General features: G+C 47.2%; 2 protein-coding genes across 2 annotated transcripts in view; one reads left to right on the top strand and one right to left on the bottom strand.

The window, feature by feature from the left end:
- The first annotated feature begins 552 nt into the window (after positions 1-552).
- The window catches only part of ALPL (alkaline phosphatase, biomineralization associated), a 58056-nt gene continuing 34444 nt past the window's right edge, over positions 553-24164 (top strand). Inside the window, exon 1 of the mRNA XM_040464081.1 lies at positions 553-680. The gene's annotated coding sequence lies outside the window, so the exon portion shown is untranslated. The remainder of the gene's footprint in view (positions 681-24164) is intronic.
- Positions 9227-9473, bottom strand: LOC121022690 (ATP synthase membrane subunit DAPIT, mitochondrial-like). Its single transcript, XM_040464102.1, has one exon. The coding sequence runs from the start codon at positions 9410-9412 to the stop codon at positions 9236-9238; it is 177 nt and encodes a 58-aa protein (XP_040320036.1). The 5' UTR covers positions 9413-9473; the 3' UTR covers positions 9227-9235.

Genomic DNA, 24164 nt, shown 5'->3' on the forward strand with positions numbered 1-24164 from the left:
AGAGAGGGGGCAGGGAGAGTCGGACAGACAGGTGGACAGAGACAGAGGACACGTGCATAAAGACGAATAGAGATATGGAGAGACCCCAAGAAAGGTAGACAGACACAGACAGACACACAGAGAAGGGCAGAAAGACAGAGGGCAGGAGAAAGACCCACAGGAGACACAGAACGAAGTTAGAACCAAAGATAAAGACAACTGGGCTACGCGCGCGCAGAGACTTGAATCCGCCAGACCTCGCAGAGAGGGAGGCAGAGAAGGCCCCGGCGGGAGGAGGACAGGGACCGAGAGAGCGGGGAGGGGAGGGGGCGGTGGAACAAGCCGGCAGCTGGGGCCCCCCCGCCGTCCCTCCCCCACGGGCCGAGGAGCCCGACGGAGCTGGGGCGCCCCGTCTCCCGGCAGGGGGCGCCCTGGCCGCGCTGCCAGGTCAGCCAACACAACTCCGGCGGGGGGCGGGGCGGGGAGGACCCGGCCCGGGCTGGGGGAGGGGGCGGGGGCGGGGGCGGGCGCGGGGGAGGGCTGCCCTGGCCTCCCTCCCGGCCCCGCGGCCGCCTTTATAAGCCCGCGGGGGAGGTGGCCCCGGCAGCGTTGCGCTCCCGCCACTCCGGGCCCTCGGTCCCAGCGCGCCGGCCCCACGTCACTTGTGCCAGGACAGACCTTCGCCCACGAACTGTGCTCAGGTAAGGACCCGATGCCATCCCCCGGCTCTCCGGGATCCCTGGGGACGTGGTCGACACGGGCCCCTCCCACATCCTCCCTTCGTCCGGGACCGGCGGCGAGAAGGGATAGAAATGTCAGAGCGCGGACCCCCGCGCCTGCACACCACCCAGGGCGGCCCGTTCGCGACCCTCAGCCACCTGTCCCGCTCCCGAACTCGTGCACATCCGAGGCTCTCGGCAGCGCGCTGGGCCAGGCTGGAGGTTGGACGTGGCGCCCACGGGGACCGCGAGCTAAGGGGACCGCGCTCGGGACGGCCGCTGCAGTTCTAGGGTCTCCTGCCTCCTAGGTCTCTGCCTGGGACCTACACCTGTCTTCGCGCCTCTCCCCGGTGTCCCGTGACCGAGCTGCCCTCATGATACCCATCTGGTGGGAGATCCAGAGACTCAGGCTGCCAACCCCAGCCCCCTGCCTGGTGTCTTTCCATGCCGCCCACCTAGGAACCTCTAGATCACGCTCAGACGCTTGGGGAGGAGGCTAGCGTGTCCACGTGGGGTCCAAAGTAGTTTGGGGCAAAGCTGGAATGAGCAGAGGGAGGGAGGCTCTGGGGTCCCAGAGCCGCGTGGTGGCGGGGGAGGGGAGAGGGGACAACTGGCGTGTGAGTGTTTGCTGGGAGTTGGGGTGGCCACAGCAGCGGGGGCGGGGGGCGAAGCCCTGGACCCCTGGAAGCAGAGGGAGCCTACCCCTCACCTCTGGCTGCCCGCAGGTAAGTGGGTTGCCCAAGGCTGATTCCCATGCCCAGTTTAGGTTAAATGCATGGTCACAATGGTGGGGGAGGGAGCTGAGAAAAGCCCCATCATTGTCCCTTCTGACCCTTTTCTAACACATAATGGGGTTGGGGGAGGGGGGCCTTTACAAAGACCTCTGGGTGGAGGAGGAAAACGCTGGAGATCAAAAGAAGCTTCGGATTCTGAGGCCAGAAAGGGCTTTTAAGCCCTGGGGAAAACTTGTACAGGTGGGCAGGTTTCCCAAGGAGGCAAGGGTTGGCTCCTTGACTTAGTGAAGATGCCAGAGACTGCATTGAGGGCCTGATGTGTGCCAGGCCTGCCCCAGCCCTTCACGTGCACCATTTGGTTTACACATGGGGAGACTGAGGCTTACAGAAACTAAGCAAGTGAGGACACCAGGATTTGAACTCAGAGTTCCAAGGCTCCATCCCTTCCCACCCTCCAGACCTGCCTTCTCCAAAGGTCCAGCCCTCCCCACCTGTGTTGTCCTCTCTCCACCCACTCTACTGCTCCCGGCCCCTGCCCATCTTGTCCCTCTGTCTCTGTTTTTCTTCCTGAACTTCCGTGCCTCTGAAGTCCCTAAGCAGCAGAGGTCCCTGGACACAGCTTCCCAACTTCCCAGCCCCTGGAGTGAGACAGGCTCTGTGTCCGTGTCACCCCCTGTAAAATGGGAGTATGTCTCTCTCCTAAGACTCTTGTGAGGAATAAAACTGAACTGAGGCCAGAAAACAATGCTATCTTTATTCAACAAATACTTATTAAGCTTTGTGCCAAGCCCTGTTCTAGGTGCTGGCAATGGAGCAGGAGAGAACAGACAAAAGCCCTCTTCGTGGAGCTGATATTCCGACATTCCCATAGAATCGCAATCAAGATGAAAATGCAGTAATACAGGGGCTCCTGGGTGACTCAGTTGGTTGAGCATCTGACTGGATTTCGGCTTAGGTCATGATCCCAGGGTTGTGGGTTTGAGCCCTGCCTCAGGTTCTGTGCTGAGTGTATAGTCTGCTTGGGATTCTCTGTCTCTCTGTCTCTGTCTCTCTCTCCCTCTCCCTCCCCCCTCCCCTCCCCCTCCCTCTGGCCCTCTCCCCCACTTTCTCTCTCTGTCTCTTTCTCTCAAATAAAAATAAAACTGAAAATGCAATAACATGTATAAAGTTGATTGGCCAAGGAGCTCCCGGGTGCCTCAGTCGGTTCGGGGCCTAATTCTTTGGCTCAGATCATGATCTCACGGTTCGTGAGTTTGAGCCCCATATTGGCTTCTGTACTGACAGTTCAGAGCCTGCTTGGGTTTCTCTCTTTCTCCCTTTGCTCCTCCCGTGTGCTCTTTCTCTCTCAAAATAAATAAAATAAACTTTAAAAAACGTTAACTTTTTTTTTAAAGTTTTTTTTTTGAGAGAGGCAGTGGGAGCAGAGGAGGGTCAGAGAGGGAGACACAGGATCTGAAACAGGCTCCAGGCTCTGAGCTGTCAGCACAGGGTCCGATGTGGGGCTCCACCCACGAGCCGTGAGATAATGACCTGAGCCGAAGTTGGATGCCCAACCAACTGAGCCCCCCAGGTGCCCCAAACTTAGTTTTTTTTTAATTGGGGGCTCCTGGATGGCTCAGTTGGTTAAGCGTCTGACTTCAGCTCAGGTCCCAATCTTGTGGTCTGTGAGTTCGAGCCCCGTCGGGCTCTGTGCTGACAGCTCAGAGCCCGGAGCCTGCTTCAGATTCTGTGTCTCTGTCTCTCTCTGCCCCTCCCCCACTCACACTCTGTCTCTCTCTGTCTCTCAAAAATGAATAAATGTTAAACAAATTTAAAAAAATTGATTGGCCAACATTTTATTCTCTCTAACAGAAAAAGAAAAAGCAACTTAGCGGTGTGACCTGAGACAGGTTCTGTCCCCTGCTGTGCTTCAGTGTCCTCCTTGAAGCTGAAGACATCAATAAACAGTACCTACTGTAATTTGAGGCATCTGAGTGGCTCGGTCAGTTAAGGGTCCCACTTGGGCTCAGATCTGGCTCAGATCATGATCTCACGGTTTGTGAATTTGAGCCCTGTATTGGGCTCTTTGCTGTCAGTGCAGAGCTCTCTTTGGATCCTGTCTGCTCCCCTCTCTCTGCTCCTACCTACCCTGCTCGGGCGTGTGAGCTCTCTCTCTTGCTCTCTCAAAAATATTAAACAACAAACCAGTACCTACTGATGGTGAGGTCTATACATGATTAATGCATGCAAGGTGTTTAGCTAGTGCCTGTACTTAAAGAAAATATTGACTATGATCAGCTCTAATCTCAGCAAAAAATGCAACTCTGACCCTGGGTGTGAGGTTATGTCACTACCCCTGAACCCTGGCCACCCACCTTCGCCTCGGCTCAACCCATTCTCTGATTGGCTGCCCTATAGGATGGCATGATGCCCTCACTACCATCTGAGATACAGCCTTGCTCAGCAGCCTGGAGCTTTGTGCCGGGCACAGGTTTGGAGCTGTCATCATGCATTGCGCCCCGCCCTCTGCCTGTGCTTGTGCCTCGCTGTGTCCCAGCTTGGGACTGGGGTGAAACCAAGCTCAAGTCCTGCCTGTCCCTTGGCTTACTTATCTGACATTCCCTGCAAGCTAGATGCTGTCCTCGATTTACATATGAAGACACTGGTCTTAGAGAGAGGGAGGGATTTGTCTGAGGACACACAGATGTTACCTGGGAAGTGGGGGTGAGGGCCCAGGTGGCTAAAATTCCAAGCCTGGTGATCTCCATGTCGTACCCATCTCTGGGGATGGGGCCTTCCTAATCCAGGAGTAGGATCCAGCAGCACAGCTCAGAGTTCTCACCTTGAAATAGGTCCGACTGAAGTTATTAATACAAATCCCAGAGCTCCGAGAGAGCTTTGCGGAGAGAGTGAGCAAGCTGGGCTGAGGACCAGTGCTCAGAAATCTTCCTGCGTGGCCACAGGAATGCTGACTAAGCTTCCCAGGGCAACGTAGTCACAGGCAGGCTGGAGCTAGGCTAAGAAGCATGGCTTCCTTTTTTTTTTTTTTTTTTTTTTTCCTTCTAGAGGTATCCTGGCATTTAGAGGGCAGCTGGGGGCAGTAGATGAGAGGTTCATTCCCAGCAGTTCTTTGTGACCCTGAACGAATCACTTTCCCTCTCTGAATCTCAGATGAAGAAATCATCGGCAATGTGGGTTAGTAATATGTACTTTGCAGCTGCTATGAGCGGCCAGCAAGATCATAAATGGTTTTCCAACACTGGGCTAAGTGTTGGTGGCTTAGGAGTTCTATTCCCAGGGCATTTTCCTTCATCACTAGCAGATGGTCCATAAGGGCCAGAGGGAAGGCCCTGTTTAGGTTAAGAGGCCTAGAGAGCAGGGAAAATACTGGCTTTGGGGTTGGCATTTTGGCTTCCAGTCCTAGCTGTGTGACCTGAGGCAAGTCACTTGGCCTCTCTGAGTGTTGGGTTCACAGTCGGCCCTCAACAACTTTTATACAATGTTCACTGTCCAAAGAACATTTAAGAGTAGTCTCTACGTTTTCCACCTCCCCATCCCACCCCCCAACATTTCATAATTGCTCCCAGAAAAAGTTCCTGCTTAAAGTTTTCCATGCTGAAATTCTCAACCTCACTGTGGCATGAAATCAATTGTTTGCATTTAATTTGACTTCTCAAATTAAGGGGTAAAATTTGAGATGAGGGTAGGGGGTTGGGGGAGGAGAGAGGAACATGAAGTTAAACCAGATGTGTTTTTGTTTAACTGTCGGATGGTGGTTAAACTGCCTGAGTATTACCCTTGTTCATTCTGAATTCCAGTAACCAGGAGTTAGGTTTCACTAAAAATTGTAGTGTTCCTTCCCAGCTAATGTGGACTTGTCTTCCCCATTATTATTATTATTTTATATTCATCTGAGGCCACAAAGTACTGACCAGTGAGGATACCTCATAGATGCCTGGGATTTCAGAGCTGGAAGGTGTTTAGAAGCTGACGCAGTCAGCTGGCTGCTTTGCAGACCAGAGAGACTGAGGCCCAGAGAAGGGAGTGCATCTGTAGTGTATCTATTTTTTGAAAAGAATTGTTGAGGGAGGATGCAGGGGGTGTGGATTAGTAGAAAAAGATCCTCAACTCAGGAGAGCAGAGTTGATATGCTAACTACCAGTGTGACCTTGGGCAACTCACTTCCCCTCTCTGAGCCTCAGTTTCCTTATCTGTAAGCCAAGACGCCTGACTTCTCCAAGACTTGGAATGGGTCTAATTCAATCAATTGGCCTTCGAATATTTATGGCCCAGGTAATGGCAGGTCTGGCACAGGCTGCCCTCCAAAGGTGGCAGGGGACAGCTGTGGCAGCTTAGTGACTCCTACGGTGATTTAAAAACATTGATTGAGTAGTTGTTGTTGTTCAGCCAAGCGATTTCATTTTACTTCTCTTGAGATCAGATGTGGCCACACGGGCCCACATTTCTGCCTGGCCACTGTGGCTGGAGTGGATTAGCCGCTGCTCTGTCCATGTTACCACAGTCCTCACGACTGCCTTCTCCCTCACACCCACCTGCCTCACTGACATGACCTGCCTGCCTTGTGAGTTTGCAGTTTCTGAGCAAGGTGCTGTGAGGCCTTGGAAGGAGGGCTCAGATCTCATCTGAATGACTGCATGAGGCTTGGGCCAGCCCTCAGGAGGCTGGCAGTAGGAACGTGGGACACGTGGACATCCTTCTGTGGCTACACGTAGGGGTTTTCTTCCAGCTCTCGTGGTCCCCGGGGAGAATCTAAGGGCTCTAGAGGTCTAGGGGTGCCACCATCAGCCTGTCAGGACGCAGATAGCTGGGCCTGGGGCCTATCTCCTTGGGGACAGGCAGCCCTGGGTGCTCCAGGGTACAGATTAATGCAGCTCCCTCAGGAAGGGACTCCCTGGACAAGTACCAGCTCACCTAATGCTCCCGACAGCCCTGTGCTCTGGTGTCACTCCACAGACAAGAAACGCCATCTTGCGCTCTGAACCCATGACTCTGTTGTGTCCCCTTTCCTCGGTGCCAGGACCCGGCCATGACGGGCAGGCACCATGGTGGCAGCACAGATCTCCAAGTCCACGTGACTGAGCTGGAGGGCAGTGTGGGAGGCCGAGAAGCCTCGTGGTTAAATACAGGGGCTCTGGAGGCAGCTGCCTAGACGTGAGATTCTAGGTGTCCACAAGTGCTCTGGGGATACAAGACGAACAAGCGGGAGCTCTCGTTCCTGGGAGTAACCACGGGCCCCCTGGTCCTTGCCCTTTTGGAGGAGCTCAGAAATGTGCCCTGTGTGGGTTTGCATTTTGTGAGTGCCCGCTGGGTGCCTGTACCTTCAACATTATCTCTGATCCTCACCTCCCCACCTCCTGCTGCTTTGCTGTAAAGACTGAGGCTCAGAGGGTAGATATGTGGGAGTCAAACCCTTTCCCCCAGTACCTCTGACCCAGGGAAGGGAGGAGAGGAGGGGGGCTGGGAAGCTATTTCTGGGAGTAAGACCTCCACCCACCCTGTAGTGAGGCCCTGCCCCCAGGCATGTTTCATAGAAGTATCTTCATCCTCCCAGACCTCATTTTGACTCGGGGATGAACTTCGCCAGGTCAGGTGCGCAAGCCTCTGGGCAAAGATCAGCAAACATTTAATGTTCTTTAAAAAAGTGTTTAGGTGGCTTTTATTTGAAAAGCCATAAATCTAATCTTTATTTTTTATTTTTATTTTTAAAGTTAATTAAAAAAAAATTTTTTTTTTTTAATTTTTTTTTTCTTTCAATGTTTATTTATTTCTTTTGGGACAGAGAGAGACAGAGCATGAACGGGGGAGGGGCAGAGAGAGAGGGAGACACAGAATCGGAAACAGGCTCCAGGCTCTGAGCCATCAGCCCAGAGCCTGACGCGGGGCTCGAACTCACGGACCGTGAGTTGAGATCACGATCGTGACCTGGCTGAAGTCGGACGCTTAACCGACTGCGCCACCCAGGCGCCCCCCCAAAAAATTTTTTTTAATGTTTATTTATTTTTGACAGAGAGACAGAGCATGAGCGGGGGAGGGGCAGAGAGAGAGAGGGAGACACAGAATCGGAAGCAGGCTCCAGGCTCCGAGCCGTCAGCACAGAGCCCGATGCGGGGCTCGAACTCACAGACTGCGAGATCATGACCTGAGCCGAAGTCAGACGCTCAGCCGACCGAGCCACCCAGGCACCCCTAAAGTTTATTTATTTTTGAGAGAGAGACAGAGCGCTAGTGGAGGAAGGGCAGAGAGAGAGAAGGAGAGACACAGAATCTGAAGCAGGCTGCAGGCTCCAAGCTGTCAACACAGAACCCGACTCAGGGCTCAAACTCACGAGCCATGAGATGATGACGTGAGTCGAAGTCAAGACACCCAACCAACTGAGCCACCCAGGCGCCCCCATAAATCCAGTCTTTAAAAAGGATCTACCATGTGACTTTTTGTTAAGTCAGCCTCTTGCCTTCTTTGGTCCACCTTTTCACTTTGTCTCTGAAACAGCGGGGTGGGTACCCTTTCAGATCCCAGGCCAAGTTTCCCGGGATTTCTGTCCTGTAATCCCCCAGGCCTCTTGTTGGCTGTCACCAAACTGTGTCAGGCTTGGCCTTTCTGAGTATCATTTGTTAATTTCTCCCTCCACCTGTCCCCACATTGACTTAATGGTCTCTTAACATACAGGAGTTAATAACTTACCCATCTGCCACCCTCCTGGGCAGAAAGTGCCTCAGTGGATTGAGTCTCCCTCTTCTCGCCCATTCCTATTTAGCAGTTCAGTAACTGCTCTAGCCAGGCCAGAGGTGGCCCAGTGGCCGCACCTGGAACTGCTCATTTGGTGTGGCAACAGCCCTGTATGGCCAATGCTACATTACAAACGAGGAAACTGAGGCATGAAATCAAGCAGCTGGAAAGTGGGAAGCACACCCATTTGTCCCCTCCTGTTGCGGATCCGCCACTCGAGCTTGCTTCCTCCTCTGTGACACGGATGACAAAATCCATTTTCCTAGAAGGATCTGGTTCCTTATTTATTTTGAAATCATCAAACAGTAATTCATATTTCAGTTCAGTTAGGCAGATATCAAAGATGAACAGGCTTGCTCTCCAAACCGTTGCCCGCATCACCTGAATATTTTTGGTGTGAAAATGCTGGGTTTTTTTTTTCCCCCTTTGACCTAATCCTTACAATTAACATTTAAGGGTTTACTCTGTGTCAGGACTGGAGCTAATCACTTTGAATGATATTATTGTGTTTTTGTCCTCCTCTGTTTTACAGAGGAGGAAACGGAAGCTCAGAGAAGCTAACTAACTTTTTCAAGGACACACAGCTGGAAGGCGGAATCACCAAATCCGGGTCTCAGGCTGTCCTGCCTAATCAGATAACCATCTGAATTCAAATCTTTGTGGTGGGATCCAAGCCCTTGGGGGACCTTGGTATCTACATTTGTTTGCACTGGAACCATCTGCCTCTGGGATTTGCTGGAGGTGGGGTTGAAGGCTGGGGGTTGGGGGGAGGGTGGATGAGAAGGAGGTGATGGAGTGGAACCAAGCTTAGGTGGCCCTGTTTGGGCTTTTATTCTCTCAGACAATGGGTCTTGGGGCCTGGACACCCCCTCTTCTAGCCAAGAGGAAGGAAATGACAGTCCTGGCAGGAAGCATCCTCAGAAAGCCAGAGGACCCTGGGTGTGGATCCCAGCCCTGCCATTCAGGCTGTGTGACCTTAGGCAAGACCCTTTCCCTCTTGGCTTTCAGTTACCCCACCTGAACACTAGCTTCTCCAGGCATAGGAACTTAGCAGATGAAGTACACTTCAAAATCTGTTTATGTTGCTTTCACAGCTGGTGTTTTTTTAGACCTTGACTTGAAGTATGAGACCATCAAAGCGATGCCTCCGTATGTGGCCAGTACACAATTCATTCTACCTGTGAGAGTGTAAGAGTTGAAATACTTTCTGATACCAGTGAGTTGGAATTGGGTATCAGTTTCTGGACCTGCCATGATTTCAATCTTGCAAAAGACACCAGTTCCGCTTGTTGTGTTCTTCAGCCTACCGCCTTAGGACTTTTCTAGTTCATGCTGCTACTTGCTTACTTTACGCCCATGTCAGACATCACTAATCAACCACTGCTCTGTTTCCTTCCAACCTCAAGTACCTTCTAAACGCAGCGCTCTAGGCAGCCATTATCAACTAATTTGAGTTGGCAAATAAGACTGAAGGATGTCACAGAACCAAATTAGATTTAGTTATTGGGTGGAAGGTGGGGAAGGGACAGGCCCAGGATGGCCTCCAGGTCACTGTCACCCTGCTCCTCCTTTGTATGGGAAAGCAGGAGGAACTCAGCTAGATTGGGCCAGAACTCACCTCTGGTGCAGGGTGAGGACCTTTCCAGGGCCATACAGTTGTGCCCCTGTTTAGTCCTCAAGGGGGCGGTGCTGGCTTCTAGAGCTGGTCACAGCCCAAGCTTTAAAAGTAAGAGTGGAAAGACAGAGGCTGGTTGCAGATCGTCCTAGAGAGTTAGGCTCACTCCTCCCCCACCCTATGTGCTGGTATCAGTAGTAGGTAATAATGGTCATAATAAGAGTTGTTAACATTTTATGAATATTTATTATGCACCAAGCCATGCTGCTAACTGCTTTATATCTATTCACACTTTTAATCCCATTTCTCAAGTGAAGGAAATGACTCAGAGGTGAAGCAATTTGCCTGAGTTGCCCTGGCTGGTGACCCAGCGGAGGCTTGGTGAACTGGTGGGGCCGCTGAGATTTTAAGTCACAGCTGTGCAAGTCTGCAGCTGGCTCCCTCGCCGGCTCCGCGTGGGGACTTCCAGACTCCACACTTGCCCTTCCCCAGCTCACCATCCTCATTTCTCGTCTGTGACTGTGACCCTCCTTTACCTGTGCAGAGTGCTCTTCCTCACGCAACACCTCTGTTCCACATACTCCTGGGGGCAGCACAGCAAATGGCATCTCTGCTTTGACAGGTTAGAAAATTGGGTCTGGGGTCCAAAGGGAGGAAATGGTAATCCCTGCGCCAGGGGATTCCATGTTCTTTCTGCTTGTCCATTCATTCCTTTGTTTGTTTGTTTGTTTGTTTGTTTGTTTGTTTATTTTTGAGAGAGAGAGCGAGAGCATGAGCAGGGGAGGGGCAGAGAGAGAGAGAATCCAAATCCCAAGCAGCCTCCACACCATCAGCACAAGTCTGACACGGGGCTTGACCTCACAAACTGAACTGTGAGATCATGACCTGAGCAGATATCAAGCTTAAATGACTGAGCCACCCAGGTGACCTGGATTCAATGTTCTACCTGTTCCTTGGGACTTTCTGAACTGATGACTGGGCAGGAGGTGGGAACTCAGGAGTGGTACAGCTGAGGTGGGGTGGGGTTTGATCCCCCATCCTGGATGTACCAGTCCTGGCTCCTGTTCTTTTTTTTCTTTAAGTTTTTTTAAAAGATTTTATTTATGGGCGCCTGGGTGGCGCAGTCGGTTAAGCGCCCGACTTCAGCCAGGTCACGATCTCGCGGTCCGTGAGTTCGAGCCCCGCGTCGGGCTCTGGGCTGATGGCTCGGAGCCTGGAGCCTGTTTCCGATTCTGTGTCTCCCTCTCTCTCTGCCCCTCCCCCGTTCATGCTCTGTCTCTCTCTGTCCCAAAAATAAATAAAAAACGTTGAAAAAAAAAAGATTTTATTTATTTTGAAGTTTATTTATTTTGAGAGAGCACGAGCAGGAGTCAGGGAGAGGCAGACAGAGAGGATCCCACTAGCAGTGCTGAGCTTGAACCCACGAACTGTGAGAACATAACCTGAGCCAAAGTCAAGAGTCGGGAACCTTAGCCGACTGAGCCACCAAGGTGCCCCTTAAGATTTTATTTTTTAAGTAATCTCTACACTCAACAACGTGGGGCTCGATTGAACTCACAACCCCAATATCAAAAGTTCTCTACCAACTGAGCCAGCCAGGTGCCCCCTTAGCTCCTGTTTTAATCAGCCACACGACCCTGGATAAGTCACTTTGATACTCCCAACCTCAGTTTGTAGGCTCCTATCATACTTTTCCATTTTGAAAGCCCATTCTTTTCTTTATGCTTAAGCTCTACACCCAACATTGGGGCTTGAACCCACAACCTCGAGATCACAAACAAGTCACATGCTCCACCTACTGAGCCAGCCAGACGCCCCCTTAAAGCCCTTTCTTATTCATGAACTCATTGAATCGTTAAAACAGCCTGAAAAAAAATATTATCTTCCCAAAAGGGGAAGCTGAGGCTCAGGTCCAACCAATGGCAACATCAGCCCTCAAACTCCGATCAGCATCCCAGACTAATGGGCTTTCCCCACATGTGTTCCCCAGCCTCTCTTCTCTTGGCCTTTGCACCTGCTGTCCTCTTCTTTGCAGCGCCCTCTTTGCCTGTGTTGTCTGTTGGTAGCATGGTTTTTTTTTCTAGACCTGGCTCAGAAATCTTGAGCTCTTTGTAATCCGGTCACCTGCGTAGTGTCTGCCTCTGAGTATGAGTTCCTAGAGGGTAAGAACCTCATCTGAATCCTTTGTGAAATCCAGTGTCTATCAACCCAGGTGTCTGTGTGCAGCAAATGCTTGATGTCCTTGGGTTAATGAAAGGCTGCTACACCCGGCAGGGTTTTCCCCAGCTCAGCTGCACTCGGTTCACCGTGGGGACACCTGGGGAGGCTGTCCCACTGGGTTTGAACAGCAGAGCCACCCCAGGACGAGCTCAGCTGCCCTTCCTACATCTCCATTGGTGTCCTCACATCTCCACCGGTGACACCAGCTCATAAATCGTTTGTTAACGATTGGCAGCAGGACAAGCCAGTTTCCCTGTTGGCGGCTCAGGCCCTTGGTCGGGAATGGGTTCCCCCAACGATTACCACTGCCCCGTCTTTTTGTACATTTTGTTCACAGATGCACCCTCGGTGCCAAACAACCTTAATTTCTTTACTGATAATAGTAATGGCCATCATGTGCTGCATCTATATGAACCATGCTTCTTGGTGCATAGTAGACACTTAATATATATTTGGTGAATGAATGAGTATTTGCACATCATACACTAAGGCTGGGCCTAAACAGAGGTTTCCAGGAAGGGAAACCAAGCTGTCACCTCACCCCTGCCTGGGATAGTCCTGGCATGTGTCAGCACCCTGGTTGCCTGGAACTGCCCATGGTCAACAGCAACAAAGACTAGCACCTCTCCAGGTGAAGAAGGACCATGACTGCCCCGAAGGAGGTATTGCTGTGGTCTATAGTGCACAGAGGTAAAAATGAGGCTCAGTGTGGTTAAATAGCTTGCCCAGGGTTGCAGAGCTAGTAGGTGGGGGAGCTGGGATTTGGACTCAGAGCCTAGAGTCTTTCCCCTTTGCTTCTCAGTCTGCTGAGCAGGTTGGTTTTGGCTCCGGTGAGGGAGATAATGTCTGTCTGGGGATGTCTGGTCCAGAGTTCCAGACCTGGCTCCAAACAACCTTAATTTATTGAATAATAGTAAGCACCATCATTCACTGAATCCCTACGTGTGGTATGCCCTTTTTCATCGGGTCCTATTAGCCTCCCCACAGAGTAGCTACTGGAATCCCTGTTTTTAAAGGTGGAGAATAGAAGCACAAAAGAGGACTGAAGGTCATGTAACTAGCTCATCAGTGGTTAAGCCAGAATTTGAACCTGGGCAGCCTGGCTCCAGAATATCAGTCCGTGATCATTTAATACTAGATAAATCTATGTAGGCCAGATGTGTAAACCCCTCTTGAACCTCATGGTTCTTCCGGAGCCAGACTCGGGGAGGAGGTGCAAGGCAGGAACAGACTACAGGACACTTCCTGGCCCCCTGAGCTGAGGAGTGCAGAGTTTCTCTGTCCCTTGCGTGATTCCTGGGGGAAGGGAGAAATGGGGGCTGGGGTGGGGGGTGGGTGCAGTAGGGCAGTCCTTGTGTCTCCAGGACCAGGGTCAGGGGGAGGCCAGGGCAACCAGCCTGGCTGAAGCCACTGTTAACTCAGAGACCTCAGCGGGATATTGGCCCCAGCCTCAGTCCAGGGCTCTGGCCTCAGGCCTGACTCTCCTGGGTTTCTATCCCAGCCTTCCAATGTCTTCCTGGGGTGGGGAATCTCAGAGCGCTGGCTTATGTGAGGACTTTGCTCTGAAATTTCCTCCTTCAGCACCAAATCCCTGGGCTGGCCTGCCTGTCCCACTTCCCCCTTTTGGAGGAAGTGGATCCTTTCCTCTTTTGGGTAGCTGTGTGATTTGAATGATTGAGTGTTTCCCAGCTGGCACCTGGCCGTGGAGGGCTCAGCTCTGCAAGGCCTCTAGCTGGGGCTCTGAGGCAGGCCTGCCAACTTCCTCATCCAATCACGGTGGGCAGAATATAGGGAGAGTGCCTGTCTTGTTGGTTTGGCCAGGCCAGGCCCCAGATGATTCCTGGGAGAGGCAGTGCCGGCATCTGGCTGTGTCTCCTCATTTTCTGAAGTGGCTCCTGGTGGGGGAAGAAAGGGGCTGCCCCTGCTTCAGTGGCCTTTCTCACCAGCTCACCTGGGTGTCAACTTCTTAGCATGTGTCTGGGTGGAGAAAGGAGGAAGCAGAGTCAGGAAGGGGGAAAGATAAATGCAGAGGACAATATTCATTCATTTGCTCACTCATTCGACAAATATTTTCTTAGCCCAACTGCCTGCTAGGCCCAGGGCTGGGTGCTAGAATTCATGGATGAATCTGGTCTAGTTTTTGCCTTCAGGAAGCATCCAGTGTGTGAGGAGATAGTCATGTAAGGAGTCCCTACAGAGACCCATGAAAGAAAGTGTAGGAGCCATGGGACTGGAGGAGGCCACCTAACCAAGCCTTGGGCAGAATGACCACAAGGGATTTCTGGACGAGGTCCAGGTGGTATTAGATTTTTTTTTTTTCCCCTCCAACAAATATTTACTGAGCATCATCTATAGGCAGGTGTGGTTCTAGGTGCTGGGATACAGCAGTGAACGCCACCAAAGTCCAGCTGGAGCTTCATTGTACTGGAAGAGACAGACGATGAAGTATTTATGTTAATTTCAGACAGTGGTGAGCACTGTGAACGGTATGAACAGGGTTGTGAAATAGTGAGGAACTGGAGAGGAGCAGAGGCCTCTTCACTCCGCGTGGGCAGGGAAGGAAAGGACACAAGAGGTGGTCTTTGACCTGAAGAAGGAGGAATGAGCCAAACATCTTCCTGGGGGAAGAGTGTTCCAGGCTGATGATTGGCCAGGGTAAAAGCTCTGAGGGGAGAAAGCAGGGCAGAGAAGTTGTGAGTGGTGCAGGGTGGGGGCCAGGAGGTGCTGTCAGAGAGGCGGGCAGGACCCAGAGACGGCAGACATCTGACCAGCTGTGGAAGAATAAGCGGGGCCTGCCAGGAGAAATAAAGGGTTGGGTGACCTCCTGTTTGCTGGATGGCCCCTTGAGAAATGTGAGTAGGAATGGCCTTTGGGACTTGACATTCCATCCCTCTCTAAGTACACATGGTGTGGGGCAGTTGAGGCCCAGAGAGGGAAAGTGAGCCCCCTGAGGTCACAAAGGGAGGTGGTGGGACTAGATCTAGGTCCCATAGTCATTAACCAGTTTTTCTCCAACGTGCCCACACAGCCCCTCTGCATTCAGGTGGACATTAATTTTGCCAAGAAAGTTCCATACATTGCCTAGTCTGACAGAAAGGCGAGGCTCCAAGAGGAACAGGGACCTGGTTAAGAGTCATTCAGACCTCGGTTCCATATAACTGGCCATGACCAAGTGACTAAACCTCAGTTTACTCATAAAATGGGGACAGTAATGGTTTCTAGCTCATAGACTGCTGAGGACACAGTGAGAGAATAGGTGTCGAGCACTTTCTATGGTGTTTGGCACAATGCAAATATGGGGAGCGCTTTTGTTTCCATTTTAAGTTATTGTATGGACCCTGGGGTCTTTTTCAATGGATTAATCATGATCCTCATCACTGGTCCACAATGGCTCTTTGTCTATTTTATTACTAAAAATAAATTAAAAACTCCTATGAACTGTCATCCACACTACCAGGACTAGGATATTGACAGTAATTTACATCTTCCTCCAGGCTCCTCCAGCTCTCTGCCATCACTTGTCTTCATGTGGGGTCACCACTCTCCTGAATCTAGGGTTTCTCATTCCCCCTCCTCTTTTTTTTTAAAGTAATCTCTATGCCCAATTTGGGATTGAACTCACCACCCTGAGATCAAGAGTCACATGCTGTACTGACAGAGCCAGCCAGATGCCCCAAACTTTGACTTTTTTGATTGTTATTTAAGATCACATATGTGTGTTTCATACACATGAGTCATACATAAATATATATATTTAACTTCATAAAAGTATCATACTTTATGTATTCTCCTTAGACTTGTTTTCTCACTGAATCCTATAGCTGAAATTGATTCAATTGTTGCATGTAGTTGTATATATTTTTTTACTTTTGTATATATGATATATACCAGATAACTATTTCACAACATTTATTCATTTGATTTCTTGTTGGTGGCATTGGGTTACTTTCAGGTGTTTTTCTAGTGTGGAAAAAGTACCTATGAATATTCACATACACATTTTACAATGCATGCATATAGGAATTTTCTCTTGATATATACCTAGCCGTGGATTGTTGGGTCATAGGGTATGTGAAAATTTGTTCAGCATTACAAGACAAGAACAAAATGGGTTGGGTCTGTTTGTACCCCTTCCAGTAACATATAAGAACTGTTCTGTGTCTCTGTAACACATGGTGTTGTCCGACTTACAGTTTTTTCCGATCCGATAAGAATAACAATTTCTCTTTGTAGACTTGATTTGCAATTCCCTGATTACCAGCAAAGTTGAGTGTGTAGAGTATGTATGAGTCCTCTTCTGGTGACGTCTTTTGTCCATTTTTCTTTCTTGTCCTTTTTTTGTCCTTTTCTTACTGATTTGTCATAGTTCTTCGTATTCCTGAGTCTAGTCATATTTTGGAAACAGAAATTCTAAAATTTAACAAAGGTCAATTTATCAATCTTTGTTTCTTTCTTTTAAATGTTTATTTATTTTGGAGAAAGAAAGAGACAGAGTGTGAGCAGTAAAGGCGAAGAGAGAGGGAGACACAGAATCTGAAGCAGGCTCCAGGCTCTGAGCTGTCAGTACAGAGCCCAATGGGGGGCTTGAATTCATGAACCCTGAGATCATGACCTGAGCTGAAATCAGATGCTTAACCACTGAGCCACCCAGGTGCCCCTCCTTTTTTTTTTTTTAACAGACAATTTTATTTTATTTATTTTTAAGGTACAAAGTTTTTTTTTTTTTTTTTTTTAAGTAGCCTCCATGACTAGCATGGAGCCCAATGCAGGGCTTGAACTCACAACCGTGAGATCAAGACCTGAGCTGAGCTGAGATTAAGAGTCGGACGCTTATCTGAGCCATCCAGGAGCCCCGTTGATAGTTTTCTTTTGTATTTTTAGATCTTCGTGCTTTTGAACTTTTTTCTTAAAAAGTTCAGACAACCTTATTACACTGCCAGTACAATCTTAAATAAAAATGGTGATACTAGGTATCTTTGCCTTGTTTTTTTATTTTAGAAAGAATGTGCTAATATTCCCCTTTTAATATATATGTCTTGTAGATTTTTAAAAAATGTTTATTTTAAGAGAGAGAGATAGATAGAAAGTGAGCAGGGGAGGGGTAGAGAGAGGGAGACAGAGAATCCCAAGCAGGCTCCGCACTGTCAGCACAGAGCCCAATGTGGGGCTCGAATTCACAAACCGTGAGATTATGACCTGAGCTGAAATCAAGAGTCTGATGCTCAACTGATTGAGCCACCTACAAGGAGCCCCTTGTAGATTTTTTGTAAACTGATTTTGTTCAGGTTAAGGAAGCTCTCTTCTATTCACAACTTACTGAGAGCTTTTTGAAAATAATAATTAGTGTTGAATGGTATTAAATGCATTCAAAAAGTATCTTGAGATGATTAGATGGTTTTCTCCTGTAATCTGTTAATGAATTTAATTACATGTATAGATTTTCTAATAAACTATTCTTGCATCCTAGGAGAAACATAACATTCATTATGTATATATTGGTTATGGTCTGATAATCTCTTGCTTGGAATTATAAATAGACCTCTAATTTTCATTTTTATATTGTACTTTTTTGGCTTTGGTATTGCAATTATAATGTCCTCATAGAAGTAGATAGTAATGTTTTCTCTTTTGCTTTCTTCTGGAAAAAGTTTGGGTAAATTTGAGATGATTTGTTTCCTTAAGTCTGATAGAACTGATCTGTAAAATCACCTTGGCCTGTTCCCTTTGTGGAAAGATTTTTACTTTCCTGCTTCAGTTTATATTTATTTATTTATTTATTTAAAAAAAAATTTTTTTTAATGTTTACTTTTGAGAGAGAGACAGAGTGTGAGCAGGGGAGGAGCAGAGAGAGAGGAAGACACAGAATCTGAAGCAGGCTCCAGGCTCCGTGCTGTCAGCACAGAGCCCGATGTGGGGCTCAAACCCACAAACCGTAAGATCATGACCTGAGCCAAAGTTGGACACTCAACCGACTGAGCCACCCGGGTGCCCCTGTTTCAGTTTTTAAATTTAGGTTTTTTATTTCTTCTTGAGTCAGTTTTGGTAAGTTGTATCTTTAGGAATATATGTATTTAATCTACATTTTCAAATTTACTGGCATCAGGTTGCTTATAGCATTTTAAAAAATCGTATCCCCTTTTCTATAATAATTGTCTTATCTCTTTTATTGTATTTAAAAAAATTTTTTTCTTAATCTTTATTTTTGAGAGGGAGAGAGAGAGAGACAGAGCATGAGTGGGGGAAGGGCAGAGAGAGAGGGAGACACAGAATCCGAAACAGGCTCCAGGCTCTGAGCTGTCAGCACAGAGCCCGACGCGGGGCTGGAACTCACAAATTGCAAGATCATGACCTGAGCCGAAGTCAGACACTTAACCGACTGAGCCACTCAGGTGCCCCTCTTTTATAGTATTTTTAAAATTAATCTTGCCTCAAGTTTATGGACTTTTTAAAGGACATACTTGTGGCTTTGATCTTTTCAATTGAATCTTTGTTTTTTGTTTTGTTGATTTCTGTTCTTTATAATCTCCTTTTATTTTCTTTGGGTTGCTGTGTTTTCTAACTTCCTAAGTTGGACACTTAACTCGTTAATTTTTACCCTTTCTTTGCTGCATTCTATAATTTTTGGTGTATAAATGTTTCTGTGATCATTCAATTCTAAGTAATTTTAAATTTCTACCATGACTTTTCTTTGATCCAGTTTATTTAGAGATGTTTTTAATCTGAGTGTATGGGGAACTGTTTGTCCTTTTAAAAATATGACTTCTAAAAAACAAAAAACAAAAAACATGACTTCTAAATTGTACCATTGTCAGAGAATGTGGGCTATGTAAAAACCTGTCATTTAAAATGAGAGGCTTGCTTTATGGCCTGGTATGTGATCAATTTTTAAAATGTTTGAGTGTTTCTGAAAAGAATCTGTTTATGTACTTTTATTTCTGCCTGCCTGCATTTTTATTTCAATTTATCTTGCCTTTTCTTTTTTAATGTTTTATTACTTTAAAAAAATTGTCAGCTGTAGTTTTTCCCTACAAAGACCAGATTAACATTTTCTCATCTCTCTCCATCTCCCTCTTAAGCCCTCATATTCTTCACTTGCTTGTCCTTCAGCCCCTGTGACATCACATTAAAATTGTTTTTAAAAAATAAACTTTATTTGTTATTTGCTCAGCCTTCAGATATCTTTAGTTTTATCTGTTCACTTTGTTTCTATTAAGTGGTTACTTCCAAAAAAAATTGGGGGGTGGGGTGTCTTTTTGGACAAACCTGAGCCATGTAGTGTGGTTTTCATTAGCCTTTAGTATTTGAATGACAGTTTAGCTGGATATGAAATTCTTGATTCCAATTCTTTTCCTTTGGTACTTTAGTCAATTTAATTTGATTATTCCTTTGTAAGTAATCTGTTTTTCTCTAGACTTTAGAATGATTTTGTTGTCTTGATATTCACTATAATATTTCTTTTTTTTTAAGTTTATTTATGTATTTTGAGAGAGAGAGAGAGAGAGAGAGAGAGAGAGCAAACAGGGGAGGAGCAGAGAGAGAGAGAATCCCAAGCAGACTCCATACTGTCAATGTGGAGCCCAACACAGGGCTCAAACCCAAACCATGAGATCATAACCTGAGCTGAAGTCAGACGCTTACCTGACTGAGACACCCAGGTACCCCTTCACTATAATATTTCTAAGAGTTCATTTTTCCTTCTCTGTCCTGTTTGGTATATTTGAGGCCCTTTCAAAGGGAGATCTTTCATCTTTCTTTAGTTCCAAGGTTATCTTCATTATTTCTTGAAATATCTCCTCCCTTGACTTATTTTCCTTTCCTGGGACTCCTGTTATCTAGATGTTGGCACTTAGATGTCCATCGCTCTTTTTGTTGATGCATAATTTCATACAATAAAATGCATAGATGTTAAGTGCACAATTCAGTGTGTTTTAACAAATATACATTACCTTGTAACCATGATCTCAAACCAAGATTTAAAAAGAGCAACATTTCCATCTCTCCAGCAAGTTCCTTCATGCCCCTTTCCAGTTCATTTTGCCTCCAAAATGCAATCATTGTTCTGATTTCTTTTACCATAGATTAGATTGGTCTTTTCCAGAGTTTCATATAGATGGATTACGCAGCATGTACCCTTTTATGTTCTGCTTCTTTCACTTGGCATAGTGTTTCTGAGATGCATCTATGTTTGTTGTATCCTTTGTTCACTCTTCTTGGCTGAGCAGTTTTCTGTTTTATCACTATACCACCATTGTTTATTCATTTGTTAATGAACATGTAAACTGTTTCCAGTTTGAGGTTATTATAAATAAAGCTATGAACACTTATGTATAAATCTTCATGTAGGCATATTTTCATTTCTTTTGAGCAATTACTTTGGGGTAGAATTGCTGGATCATGTGGTAAATGTATGTTTACCTTTATATGGAACTGCCAAACTCTTTTCCAACTTCACTGTACTACACTATATTCTCATGAACAATATATGAGACTTCCGGATTTTTCTACATTCTTGAGTGTTTAATTTTACAAGGCATACTTTCATTTGGTTTCAGTTGTTCTGGTGGGTGTGAAATGGGTTTAATTTTCATTGATAGCAATAATGTGGAACACCTTTCCATGAACTATTGGTTATTTGTTACGTTTTCTTTTTGAAGTGGCTAAGTCTTTTGCCCATTGTGTGTGGGAGGGGAGGGGCTGGTAATCATTTTATTCTCAACTTTAGTATTTTTAAATTTACTGGATGCAGTCTTGCAGTCGTGTGTACTATGCATGTTCTTTTCCATTATGTGTCTCCTGTATTCACTTTTTTTTTTAAGTTTATTTATTTATTTTGAGAGAGAGAGAGAGAATCCCAATCTGGCTCCTTCCTGTGCTGTGATGTCATAGTGTAGAACCCCACACAGGGCTCAGTCTCACAAACTGTGAGATCATGACCTGAGCCAAAGTCAAGACATGGATGCTTAACTGACTGAGCCACCCAGGCGCCCCTATTCACTTTTTTAATGCTATCATTTTTTTTTTTTACTTCTTTTGCTTTTTTAATTTTCTTAACGTTTATTCTTTTTTTTTTTTTTTTTTTTTTTTGATAGCAAAACACAGAGTGTGAGTGGGGGAGGGTCAGAGAGAGAGGGAAACAGAATCTGAAGCAGGCTCCAGGCTCCGAGCTGTCAGCACAGAGCCTGATGCAGGGCTTGAACTCATGGACCGTGAGATCATGATCTGAGCTGACGTCGGACGCTTAACTGACTGAGCCACCCACGTTCCCTCCTTTTTTTTTTGTTTTTTTAATGCTTATTTATTTTTGAGAGAGAGGAAGAGGGAGGGAGGGAGGGAGCGCTCATGCATGTGCCTGTGAGAGGGGGAGGGGCTGAGAGAGACAGGGACAGAGGATCTGAAGCAGGCTCCACGCTGAAAGCAGCAAGCCTGCCCAACTGGAACCCACAAATCGTGAGTTCATGACCTGATCAAGTCAAGACTTGGACACTTAACCGACTGAGCCACCCAGGTGTCCCCTTAATAGTATCTTTTGATGGGCAGAAATTTTAACTATTGATGAAGTCCTGTTTATCAGTTTTTTTCTTTTTGAGGTTTCACCTTCCCCAAAGTCACAAAGATAGCCTCTTATGTTTGCTTCTAGAAGATTTGTGGTTCTGGCTTTTATAATTAGGTTTATGATCCATTTCAAATTAATGGAGTAAGGTTGGGGGTGGTGTTTTAACTTATTTATTTATTTATTTATTTATTTATTTATAGTGCAAGTCGGGGGGGGGGGGGGGGGGCCCCCAAAGAAAGAAAGAAAGAAAGAAAAGCAAGGAGCCTGATGAGGGACTCAAACTCATGAACTGGGGGATCATGACCCAAGCTGAAGTCCAACACTTAACCGACCAAGCCACTCAGGTGCCCTGATGTTTAACTTTTTAACTTAAGTTTTACCATCTTTTTCATATTTTCTGTTTCCTAAAGTTTCCTGGCCTCTTCTTGGAAGTGTTCCTCTATCTGGTATCCCAGTTCCCTATTTCTACTCTACCTATTACGTTTGTTATTTCGACAGGCTTTTCATGCAGAATATTTTTACTTGGGTCCTCTAATACTCTACTGTTTTTTTATATTGCGAATATCTCCCTTCTTTTCTGTGTTTCTAAGGTTTATTTAATTTTTAAAATGTTTATTTATTTTCGAGAGAGAGACAGAGAGTGAGTGGGGTTGGGGAAGAGAGAGAGGGAGACACAGAATCCGAAGCAGGCTCCAGGCTCTGAGCTGTCAGCACACAGCCCTATGCAGGGCTCGAACTCACAAACTGTGAGATCATGACCTGAGCTGAAGTCGGACACTTAACCGACTGAGCCACCCAGGCACCCCTCTAATTCTTATTTAAAATTCTCAGTCCATCTGTTGAATACAGCTGATTCCAGTGGTATCTTTAATCAGTTTGTTTTGAAGCCATTGTGTTCCTTGGATTCCCTGTTCTTTAACCTGTGAGCTCATTTCTCGGGGGGCAGGGGAGGGGGACTCAGCTATTCTGTCTGGTGCTGTGCACTGGGCTAAAAATCTAAGCCTGACCCTAGTCTCTGTCAGCACCAGTGAACCCAAGGAGATGACAGTCCTGGAGTGGAGAGCCTCAGTCTGGCAGAGCCACTCTTCTTTCCCAGGTAACCAACTCCACAGGACTGGGCTTCACTTCCAGCACTCCAGAAAGACGCCGCCAGGGGAGGGGGCTGTCTGGTTAGGTCAGAACCCACCAGCCATGAGGAAGGGAACGGGTGGTAGAGGGACTGGAGGCCTGTCAGTTCCCTCTTGATTCCTGCAATCCCACTTTGCCTGCTGTACCTCTGTGACTTTACTCCAGAAGACACTCATGCCACCTGCCTGGGCTGCCGACGTCCAAGTGAGAGCGCTGGCTTCGGTTGTTCTGGGGCACTGGGCTTGTTGGGGACGGGAGTGTATGCTGGGTAAGGCTCAATGCAAAGAGCCAAGAGCAGAACTCAAATCCAATTTTGTTTTCTATTCTAGTATTTTCTACCACCCTAAAGACTAGGCCCCGCTCCTATACCAATTTAAACAGAGCCCAATGCAGGGTTTGAACTCATGATCTGTGAGATCATGATCTGAGCTGAAGTCGGATGCTTAACCGACTGAGCCACCCAAGTGCCCCCAAAGTGGCAATATTTAATATGAAAAACTGGCCTCATCATCTGCCCTTGCCCCTTTGCATGCACCTCACAGCTCACTAGTCTCAAAAAAAAAAAAAAAAGACATTCATGGCTCCCAGAACTTTGCATGGGCTATTTCCTCTGCTTTGACTGTCTTCCCTCCACTTCTGGAAAAATTCCGGTGCATACTTGAGACTCCTTCCCTGATGGTCCCTTATGGTCACTGTGATACTCAGTGATGGCATGGGAGTCTGGAGTTAGGAAACCTGGCTGCTTGTCCTGATTCTTCAATTCACTGGCTGTCAGTTCTGGGGAAGGTCACACTACCTCTTTAGGTTCCTGCTTGGGAAAAAAAAAAAAAAAGAGTGTCAGGGTAGATCATTCCTTTTTTTAAATTTTTAATTCTTTTTTGAGACAGGGAGAGGCAGATCATGAGCAGGGAAGGGGCAGAAAGAGAGGAAGACACGGAATCTGAAGCAGATTCAGACGTGGGGCTCGAACTCATGAACTGTGAGATCATGACCTGAGCTGAACGAAGTCTGCCGCTTAACTGACTGAGCCACCCAGGAGCCCCTAGGGTAGATCATTCCTAGACTCTCTTTCAGCTCTGACAAGCTGACACGGTAGTGAAGAGTGAAGGTCCTGGAGTGGGGCTGCCTATGATCCCTTCCGGGGTTAGCGCTTAGTGACTGTACTTCAATGCCTCCTTTGCTAACCTAGCATCATGGTTAAAAGTTTCTACTTCAGAGTTGGACAGTTTGGGTTCCTAGTCCCAGCCCTACCACTGCTTGCTGTGTGATCATTGGCAAGTGACTTAACCTCTCTGCTTTTTTTTCTCTTCTGTAAAATGGGGTTGATACTAAGGGTGCCTACCTCAAAGTGTGAGAGCACAATGAATGCAGCTATTGTTATGCTGTTGGTGGTGGTTCACCATTATGCAAATCTCTATTCAGTTCAACAAATTCTTTGTTTGTGCCCTGCTAAATGTTTTCTAAATACGCTTTCTATTGGATTTTATCTC

This window comes from Herpailurus yagouaroundi, unplaced genomic scaffold (assembly GCF_014898765.1).
Source record: "Herpailurus yagouaroundi ecotype Mexico unplaced genomic scaffold, PumYag 77, whole genome shotgun sequence".
NCBI classification, from domain to species: domain Eukaryota; kingdom Metazoa; phylum Chordata; class Mammalia; order Carnivora; family Felidae; genus Herpailurus; species Herpailurus yagouaroundi.

What these genes read in the sequence shown, in the direction of transcription:
- LOC121022690 (XM_040464102.1), bottom strand. Translation starts at nt 9,412, where the DNA reads ATGGCAGGTCCAGAAACTGATACCCAATTCCAACTCACTGGTATCAGA.